We start from the raw sequence: 11,279 nt of genomic DNA on the forward strand, positions 1-11,279 counted from the left end.
ATTTCCCCCAACCATGCTAAGCAGTGTGGATAGGAATGTCATCTGCCAATTATCAAACAGTACTTGTATTGGCTGCAAGTGTTGTTCAGCTAAGATTTTTCTGACCGGCTCCTTCAACAAAATTTGATTGAAAAACAGTATACAGCCAGCTTTACATGTAGTAGTTTTCTTTTTTCAGGCTTTTTTTCTTTGCTTTCAGCTGGTGATTATACCAAAAACATATTTCCTGTCCTAGGGTAACAGTGCTCAGTGTACTGTATCTGTGAAGAAGCAGGGCTGTCACCCTATGACAGGAGGCATTTTAGAGCTACAGAATACCTCCTTCTCTCATCTCCATAACAAAGGGGAGTGCTTTGTAGTCCATGGAAGAGAGCTGGGAAGGTTTAAAATTTCAGTTCAGTGCACAAGCAGTTTCAAGAACACTGGCTGTGTAGTAGGATCAGCAGGTATTCTTTTGTAATTGCAGTAAATGTACTTTGCCTGAAAAAAGAAAAATCACAAGTGTTTTTGTTGTCATGAATAGAGGGGACATCTTCCAATGGGTACAACCAGGGGTTCCTTCACTTTGTAGGGATTTCCTCTCGCTTCCTGTTTGGCTATGGAACAGGAAATGAAGGGAAATCTCCCCAATGGGACCCTCATAGCAAAAAAAAAACTGACAGTTGTAACCCTCCCTTACTCTATCCAAAATAAACACAAAAGTTTGCCTTTAGTTCTACTTTAATCCGACAATAAAGCATATTATTATGTTAAATATAATATATGGTATATCAGTTAAAGCAGAAGCAGAATCATTTGAGCTTTCCACACATCTATCCTCAGTGATTTCTTCTTTAGGGCAGGTAATGCCTATTCCAGTGAAAACTTCTGACGTTGTCCTATATGACAAGGCAAAGACACAATTCAGGCCTTGAACTATTCCTTTATACTCCAACATCCAGGTGGCAATCCAAGCCATACTGCAGTCACAGCTCCAGGGGTTATATGAAAGGTAGACACTTTTCAGTTGAGGCATATGCAAGAACAAGTAACTGGGAACAGATGTCAAGCTGTTTTTATTTAAATGAAGAAACTGCAGTTGTTTTAGATCTGAAAAAGCATTGCGAGTGATGTGTGTTATCAGATTGTTATTGAGATGCAACTTTTTCAGGTTAATCAGCCTGTTAAAGGAGCAGTTGATTTTAACAATCCTGTTAGCTTCCAGGTACATAATCTTGAGCTGATCCAATCCACTGAAAAGCTGATTAGGCAAATGAGATAGAGAGTTATGTCCTAAATTTAGCACGCTCAATTTGTTTAGCTGGTTGAAAGCTTCATCTTGTATGGCCCAAATCTGGTTCCTTCGCAGGTTAAGAGCTTGCAAGGCTTGTTGATGTTTGAAGGAATTCTTCCCTATGGCTTCTATGAAATTATTTTCCATAGACAACTTGGTGACATTGTGCAGTTTTCTCAAGGCTTGTGGCACGTAATGTATCTTATTGGATGCTAAGTTGAGAACTTCCAAAGATGGCAAGTAGGTGAACACAAACGGGTGGATTTCAAAAATGTTGCAGTGAGAAAGATCCAAAGACAGAAGGTTTGAGAGGCCTCGGAACGTGTGGGCATGAAGGTAGGTCAACCTATGGTTCCAACTAAGATTTAGCTCTTTTAAGCTGTTGAGTGCAATGAAAACACCAGGATATAAGAATGTCAGGTTGTTCTGGTTCAGCCACAGGATTTGAAGTGCAGGGACAACCTTGAAAGCATCAAAATGAAGTATCCGTATTTGGTTCTCTGCCAAGTTCAAAGAAACTGCAGATGGAGGTAGATCTGGTGGAAGGTCTTCAATGCCCATTTTTTCACAGTAAATGTCATGATCAGCAGAACACTGGCACAGGCTAGGACACGCGATATTCCTGAATTCGCTATTAATTTCAAGAACAGTGCATCCACTTAGAATCACTGAGATCAGGTAAATTCTCAGAGCTAAAATCCTGTCCGCAAGTGACCTAGATGATGGCAGCATAGCTGAGATTTGAAATGTGATCTTTGTTATCTAAAGGAACGTGAATGGATCATCATGAAGCCCTCACAACCGATCAGGTTTTTAGGCAGACTTAATCTTCTTAAATGTCACAGTGAATCTATCAAAGAGGTGTTAATGCAGCAAAGTGCTTGTGTCATCCTGCAAACTAATTCTAATGAACATCCCTTTGTTCGGAATTCTCTAGCATAGCATTTTCTTTTATTAGTTCATATCTTTGTTATGTAACAAAAATGTCCTTTTCTGTTAAATACATAAAATGTTCATTTATAACGTGTAGGAAATGTACAGGTCAATGAGAAATTTGCAGAAGCGAAAAATAACTTTAATTTATTTTTCCTTGCCTTATTAAAAGGAACCTGTAAAATTTGCCAAAACGTGTAACATTAGACCATGAATAAAAGGAAATACTCAAAGACTGGGACAAGCACATTCAGTTTTCTGGAATTTGACTTGGTTACTCTCTGTGTCTTATTACATAAATCAGTTGTGTCAACAAACACCCATATAAACCAGTGATCTATAACTTAGCAGCATGGCGTGGTTTACAAGTAATTTTAAATGACAATGGGATTACAAAATATGATTCATAACTTAGTTTTACATATAGTGAGTTTGCAATAGCTAATTATGGTATTCCACAGATTAGACCTGTCAAGTTACAATTAGATGATTGTGATGATTACTTTATGTACAAAATAAAATTTAATATTTCATACTAATCCAGGATTATATATGTTCTACAAAACCGTGAAAAGTAAAACTCCAAAAAATATTTATCAGTCATAAAATTCTCGCCTGCTGATTTCATTCATCTTCCCTCATAACAATACAGTTTGTTAAAAACTAAACAAAAAGGTAAAAAGCATAAAAATAAACAAACAAAAACAACACCCTTATTTGTAAAGTGGCCTTTAAGTTTAGGTGCTCTTTACATTACACATCATAGCCACATAAGCACATTGAGATTTGGGGCAGAGAGACTGAAAGAGTAGGGATGAGTGTTCTGATTCCTGTGATTCTCTTCTTTGCTCTTTTTTTGAGTTTTGCTTTTATTTTGGGTGGGGGAAGGGTTTTTTTAAGAGTAGTTTTCTTTATTTCATCAAGGGGTCATTCAAACTTATTTATGCACTAGAAAAACTCTGATCTCCTTCAGAGCACACAGATAATCAATGTTTTCTATGTGCCCTGTTTACATTTCAACCATTGTGGGAGCAGCAGTGTGTTGCAGAGCAGAAATGTCAGCATTTTCCAATCCTGCACTGCAGCTCATCCACAGCTTCATTCTTGTCTAAGTATCTAAAACTCAAAGATGAAAAACAAGCATGTTAGAGATCTGGTGACTAGCCCTACAGAACAGACTAGTGCATAGTCCACATGTGTTTATCTTCTGCTTCATTACAAACAGGAAATAGGAACTTTATTATAGAGAAAGGGCATAGAGTTTAACCATAGATTCACACTTATAAACACTGCCATCTACTGGTTGAAGGATATATCTCTACTTAATACGTTTGGTGTGAGTGATGCACAAAAATACACAAACAGTGTATTCCAACAGAGCATTTAACTGTTGCAGTGCATGGACAGTCCCATTGCAACTTTTCCACCAGCAAATACGTGCTTATTGAGCAGGAACAGCAACAATGAAGACTTGGCCAGACTGCACCACAGACAAGTGAACGTTCGGAATCTTTTATCATACATATATAGAAAAGATGAGCAGAAGCCCAGTGTCGCCCTGGCCAGTTCTATTCCCCAAGGCTCTGGTCTATGTTGGCTAGAGAGAAATATAACCCTCTTAAGGATTGCCTCATTTACCCAATTTCATTGCACATAGCCCCAAAAATGTTCATATGAGTTGAGGAAAGCAGCAGCTAGTGCAGAGGTAGTGAGGGATGTTTTATATGAGCACAAACAAATGACAAATAATGCAGTAGTAAATGTCTGACAAGGCATGGCAAGTATAAGTGAGAATGAAACCTAACATATGGTTGGATGCTCTTCATCACTATCACTAGTGCAGGTAAATCAGGAAGACTCTCTATATAAAAACATTTATTGTTAAAGAAAAATGGATGTACAGTGAGTTGGTTTATTCACTGCTGTCAGTACCACAGTTGCTGACAAGTTGGAACATATCTGTGCTCATAACTGATGTATCATAGGTAATTGTGACATTAGGATCTAGGCGTAGTATGTCACACCTCTCCTGTTGTCCTGATTATTAAAAGATGGGCCAGCTCTTGCCAAAATGACACACCAATTAAGTAACATATTAAAAAAACACACAACAGATTAAAGATAAGAAATGTAGGTTTCTTTAAATGAAAACAGAACTGTTCGAGTAGCTTAATCAAAACAACTTATATGAAGTTAAATTTAAAACAGAACTCAAGTTAAAAATCCAATAAAATGGAATATCCCATTTAAAGTGTTACTAAACCCACAACAGTAAAATCAGTCAGTATATGCAGTAAAGCATGCTTGTTATACTCACTGTGGAACCTAAAGGGTTAATCCTCTGCATTGTGTAAAAATGCTGTTTGATCCCTTCTTCTCTGCCCCTCCTCTTGTTGAAATGACCACCTGATACAGGCTGAATCCTTAGGCGCATACACATGCTCAGTTTGGTGTATATTGCTCCTCCTACAAGCTTTAACTAATGCTCTGCTGAAGTCACAAGACTGCTCTAACTGCTGATGAGAAAAAGTATTTAGCAGTTTATATTTTCTAAAATAATTTCATTTCCATGTTGTGCGTACTGTGGGAGACCAAATATAGTAAATGCAGGGTGTCACGTTCTCTAACGGTAGCTCTATAAGTCCACAGTTTGGGGTTACCAAGGGCGCGGGGTCTAAGCCCCAGTCTGCTTGTTAACCAGAGCCCCTGATGGTGGGGATGGACTTGGAGCAGGCTGAGACCAGGTCGCGGCCCCCAGGTATGCCCAGCTGTGGTAGAGGAGACCGCTAGTGTCACGTACTTTAGTAGTGAGCCGGACATGCAGAGGCAGAGCAGACCAGAGCAGGATGCAGATGGATCCGTGCGGCAGGTAGTGGAGTCAGGCAGGCCGGGTTTGGTGTCCGAGAAGGCAGAGCAGACCAGAGCAGCAGGCAGAAGGATAGTTGGGTCACAGGCCAGGTTCAGCAACAGGAGGTCAGAATGATCAGGAGCAGGCAGAAGAATATCCAGAGACATGCCAGGGGTCAAGGCAGGAGAAGGTCAACAGAGGTCAGGAGCAGGCTGGGTTCAGCAACAGGAAACAACTCAGAGTCAGGAATCACAGGCAAAGGAATAAGACCATACGGCAATTTGGATCCTGCAGTGGCCCGTTTAAATAGCCCTCCCGGCGCTGACAGGCGCTCCTGGGTCCCAGTGCCCACCTGGCACCGTCATTGATGACAGGCACGCCTGGGTCCTAGTGCCCGCCTGGTGAATAAAGGGGAGAGAACAATGTTCTTGGACAACTTGCCTAGTACCCGCCTGCCTGTATGCCTTGTCGGGATCCTGCACATGCGCAGATTCGTGCGCCGCAGTGATCTTCCCTGACACAGGGTCCTGGGTTTAGTAACACTTTAAAGATAAAACAACAAGCCTACATTTTTCTGAAATATTCACCTTAAATTCAGAGATTTTCTCCACATTACCGTTTTCTGAAACTGGATGTCCTGATTCAACCCACTTCCTCTGAGCCCATGTCATTGTGAACCCATCCCAGCCTGCAACTGGACTGTAAATAAAAAAGCAGCAGAGTGATGAGATCATCCCGTCTCTCTACTTTCTCTTCCTAGAAATACATGGCTGACCATCTTTTGAAAATGTGTTGAACCATGTGTTTAAACATACATGGGCCTTCAACTGTTGAAACAGAGGTAAGTATTATGGACTTTAGTTCTGCTTTAAGCATGAAGTATTGAAGCCAGAGGCTCAGCAGGACATTCAATTAGGATTTTCAGATGGAAAATGTAATTGTTTGTGTGTTCAACCGGTGGGTCTAATCTTTGCTGTCTCACAAAGCTACATCAGCTAATGAATCTTTAACATCCAGCAAATCTCGGTGTGTCAGATTCTTGCACTCCCGACACTTGCAGGATGCTATGTCAATACTGTGTCCTTGTAGAACTGTAGTAATGTAACAGCCAGTGGATGAACAGAGAGGCATCCCACACGCAACCCAATAATGTTGGATGTTTAAGATCCTTTAACTGTTGTGTCTCTGGGAAAGAGCAAAGATTGGAGGCAAAGGAACAAACCTGTTGCTGATGCTGGAACACACTTCTTATAAAACAAAGAAAGCCTAATGTAAATTAAAATAGCCAGTGCAAAGATGTTTCACACTATCACCAGTCAGATTCCAACTTGCCTTAAAAATTTGAATGTGACTTGTGCTGCAGGAAGCACAGAGGGGGGAATATAATAAAGCACTGACTTTGGAAGTTAACTTCCACTGATCCTGTATAAGGCCTGGTTCACACCTATTGCAATCTGCTGTGGTAGAAAAAAAAAGTCCCTCACCCTTACCAAAATTGCAGCGGCTGAAAATGCATAGATGTGATTGTGTCCCATAGGAAACCATGTTAATTGGACTGTTGTGTGTTTCTGCAAAATGCACTAAAAAACACATAGGTATGAACCAGGCCTAAAGGTTGTGTGTGGATATTCTACTCCCAGAATGCCTCAGTTTTGTAGCAAAGCTGAATAAAACCACAAGTATGGACACAGTGGGGTAGGATTGGTGTCCCTAAATGGACTCCAAGAAAAAGGATTTATACTGACTACAAAAATCCTATTTTCTTTCTTATCCACTGAGAGACACAAGAATTCAGAAACTGTTGGGATGTCCAAAACCAGTTAAACTGAGATTTGGGCAACTGAAGACTGTCTGCAGCTCAAAGAGCCACCTGATGGACCTTATGTCCAACATCCACCTGGTAAAACATAAAAAATACAGAACTATGCAAAAGTTATAGGCAGGCTTGAAAAAAATGTTTAAAATTTAGGATGTTTTCAGAAATAGAAGTGTTAATTTTTTAGCAATTAACAAAAGGGAAAGTAAATTAACAAAGGAGAAATCCAAATGAAATCAAATATATATTTTAGAAAACAATGTTTGTACGGATAAAACAGATTTATACTCGCAAGCAGCATAAAAACTCAAGCATATCATTGTCCAAGTGTCCTGGTTGATCTGGTCTACCGAACAAGTCCCCTCCACAAGAATATCCTCAGAAATTGCTGATGTGTTTCGAGGGAGATCCCCTCTTCCTTAGAGCCAATCTTCAATGTTGCATGGTCTGCCCTTATAAAGATTATGGGTCACATCTGATGATACCCAGAGGATCCTCCCACTCAAAAGTGGGTGGGTGTGACAATACAAATATGACTCTGTTCATGGTACGCACAACATAACTATATGCATATCCATATTTCATAGCCAATCGGAAATAATAACAGTGATGAATTTAATAAATATAACTAGAATACAGTGGACATAATATGTGAGAGAACATACCACATCACATAGTGCAGGAAATCCTCTTGCGCTAACAAATGGTGAACAACTAATACAGCTGCCAACACTCTCCTACTAATACCTAGTGTAGTGTACAAACATGAATAAATATATATAGTGTGGCGCTCAAAATAAATAAATAATAATGTGTAATCAATTACTGATTAATATAATAAATATTCCATAAAAATAACAATAATACCTCAAGTGATCACACTCTAAAATATCAAAGTGTCTCAAATAAATAGGTGCATCAATAAATAACTCAAGTGTTCACACTCTAAAAATGTATCAAGTGACTAAAATAAATCACATGCTTGTAATTAATAAAAAGTCAATACCAACTTATTACAAAGTGTAAAAGTGCCAAATAATAGTGCCAAAGAATATATAAATGTCCGTTCCTTCAAACTCAATTTAAAGTAATGTTCTTCACGTGATAAATTAATTCATGCAATAAATGGTGATAATCGATAAGTGATTTGTGCCAAAAATCTTCTCCAAACAATAGCTGAAATGCCTCCTCACCTCCTCCCTGCGACCCCTAAGGGCCAACAGGCTTGTAGGATCAACCTGGATCCTAGAATCAAAGAAAGCCAACAACTTTTTCTTCCTTCTTTGTCTTTCCTGGTGGGCCTCCTATTTCCCTTATGCAGCCCAGGTGCCTTAAAGAACAATAGCTCACCAATCCAGTGAGCCAAAGAAGAAAACACCCTCTAAGTGTAGTATTAACGACTCCTTTTATTTCAAATATGCAAAGTAGCAGAACTCACATATCTCAGCAGTCCTCCCTCCTCACCGATGTGTGGGTACACTCAGTGTACCCACACATCGGTGAGGAGGGAGGACTGCTGAGATATGTGAGTTCTGCTACTTTGCATATTTGAAATAAAAGGAGTCGTTAATACTACACTTAGAGGGTGTTTTCTTCTTTGGCTCACTGGATTGGTGAGCTATTGTTCTTTAAGGCACCTGGGCTGCATAAGGGAAATAGGAGGCCCACCAGGAAAGACAAAGAAGGAAGAAAAAGTTGTTGGCTTTCTTTGATTCTAGGATCCAGGTTGATCCTACAAGCCTGTTGGCCCTTAGGGGTCGCAGGGAGGAGGTGAGGAGGCATTTCAGCTATTGTTTGGAGAAGATTTTTGGCACAAATCACTTATCGATTATCACCATTTATTGCATGAATTAATTTATCACGTGAAGAACATTACTTTAAATTGAGTTTGAAGGAACGGACATTTATATATTCTTTGGCACTATTATTTGGCACTTTTACACTTTGTAATAAGTTGGTATTGACTTTTTATTAATTACAAGCATGTGATTTATTTTAGTCACTTGATACATTTTTAGAGTGTGAACACTTGAGTTATTTATTGATGCACCTATTTATTTGAGACACTTTGATATTTTAGAGTGTGATCACTTGAGGTATTATTGTTATTTTTATGGAATATTTATTATATTAATCAGTAATTGATTACACATTATTATTTATTTATTTTGAGCGCCACACTATATATATTTATTCATGTTTATACCACATCACATCCTGCCATATGGATCATTGATCAAACTATGCCGCATGTGTGTGCTTGATGAATGTCCACAAGGCTTGGATGGAGCCAAGAGAAACAAAAGAGGAAAAAGAAGGCACTTTAAAAGGAAAAAAAAAAAAAAAATATATATATATATATATATATATATATGGGTGGCTATATATCCAAAATGGTGCAGAGCCCATCCTGGAATGCATGGTTTTTAAATAGTGCCCAAAAAAACGTGATATGAGCCTATTGAGAATCCCAAAACTCCGTGATACAAATACAATACAAATTCTATCCTGCAACTGATTAGTTGCTATATATATATATCATTTTTTTCACTTTCACCTATCTTTTACTATGTTCACTGTGAACATTTTGGGAGCATTTCCTATAGCAACTAATCAGTTGCAGGATAGAATTTGTGTTGTTGTATTTGTATCACTGAGTTTTGGGATCCTCATTAGGATCATATCACGGTTTTTTGGGCACTTTTTAAAAAGAAGTAATCTGTATATATTTACTTTGTTATTATGTGCTTTGTTCACCCATAGTCACCAATTTTTGTTTCTAGTGGTGTACCTAGATTACACCTTTTTACGTTTGGGTGGTATTCTATTATCTAGAATTTGGATGTTTTCATGTGCATTCTATTCAATTATTTATTGTGGTTTTGTGTATATTTTACACTGTGTGGGGTATAAATATCACAGGAGTGTATTTATCACCTAGAGATAGCGCAGCACCAATTAGTGTTCAATTTGTCATTTTCCATTGGGCATATAGTAAGGTGTTAGCAGCTTTTTAGTTTAATTTAATAGGGGACCCAGAAAGTGGGAGGACCATACAGATGAAACAGGATGGGATGGGAGAGTAGCAGGTGATCCCATCCTGTTCCATCTGTTCTTGTTTTCTAGTGTGTCTTCTGGGCTTCCCCAGCCCTTAGCGGGCTGCAAAGTTTTGCCAACATTGGAGTAATTGAAGATCTGTAGTCCATCACTGCCAGAGCATTTGTTTTCAGCGCAGGAGATTGTTCTTTTGGCTCAAATCAATATTTGATGTGAGCACCCTTTGCCTTCAAAATAGCACCAGTTCTTCAATTCTTCTAAGTATAGTTGCACACAGTTTTTGAAGGAACTCAGCAGGTAGGTTGTTCCAAACATCTTGGAGAACTAACCACAGTTCTTCAGTGGATGTGTGCTGCCACAAATCCTTCTGTCTCTTCATGTAATCCCAAACAGACTCAATGATGTTGATATCAGGCTCTTTGGGGGGCAAGCCATCACTTCCTGGATTCCTTGTTCTTCTTTACGCTGAAGATACACTATGTTGCCAAATGTATTGGGACAACCCTCCAAATCATTGGATTCAGATGTTTCAATCACTTCAGATAAAAAAATCAAGCTCCTAGGCATGAAAACTTGAATGGGTCACTCTCAGGAGCTCAGTGAATTCAAGCATGTTACTGTGATAGGTTGCCACCTGTGCAAATCTGTTAGTGGTATTATAACAAAGTGGAAGCAACTGGGAACAACAGCAACTCAGCCATGAAATGGTAAGCCAAGTAAAATGACAGCGCGGGGTCAGCGCATTCTGAAGAGCACAGTGCACAGAGGTCGCCAACTTTCTGCTGAGTCAATAGCTAAAGACCTCCAAACGTGGTGTGGCCTTCAGATTAGCACAACAACAGTGCGTAGAGAGCTTCATGAAATGGGTTTCCATGGCCGAGCAGCTGCATCCAAGCCTTATATCACCAAGTGTAATGCAAAGCGTCAGATGCAGTGGTTTAAAACACACCACCACTCTAGAGCAGTGGAGATGTTTTCTCTGGAGTGACGATTTGTGATTCTCTGTCTGGCAATCCAATGGACGTATCTGGGTTTTTCGGTTGCCAGAAGAACGGTACTGACTGCATTGTGCCAAGTGTAAAGTTTGGTGGAGGGGGAATTATGGTGTGGGGTTGTTTTTCAGGGGTTGGGTTTGGCCTCTTAGTTCCAGTGAAGGGAACTCTTAAGGCGTCAGCATACCAAGACATTTTGCACAGTTTCTTGCTCCCAACTTTGTGGGAATAGCTTCAGGATGGCCGCTTCCTGTTCCAACATGACTGTATACCAATGCACAAAGACATGTATGTGCGAGTTTAAGATGGAGGAACTTCACTGGCCTACAGAGTCCTGTCCTCAACCCAATAGAACACCTT

At 39.5% G+C, this 11,279-nt stretch overlaps 1 protein-coding gene across 1 annotated transcript; it reads right to left on the reverse strand.

Annotated features, from left to right (window-relative positions):
- Positions 1-702: 702 nt before the first annotated feature.
- On the reverse strand, positions 703-2,096 carry LOC149440941 (uncharacterized). Its single transcript, XM_089657989.1, has one exon. The coding sequence runs from the start codon at positions 2,003-2,005 to the stop codon at positions 716-718; it is 1,290 nt and encodes a 429-aa protein (XP_089514115.1). The 5' UTR covers positions 2,006-2,096; the 3' UTR covers positions 703-715.
- Positions 2,097-11,279: the final 9,183 nt, after the last annotated feature.

This window comes from Staurois parvus, unplaced genomic scaffold, assembly GCF_062004578.1.
Source record: "Staurois parvus isolate SC_StPar_1 unplaced genomic scaffold, SC_StPar_1.0 ptg001045l, whole genome shotgun sequence".
Classification (NCBI taxonomy): domain Eukaryota; kingdom Metazoa; phylum Chordata; class Amphibia; order Anura; family Ranidae; genus Staurois; species Staurois parvus.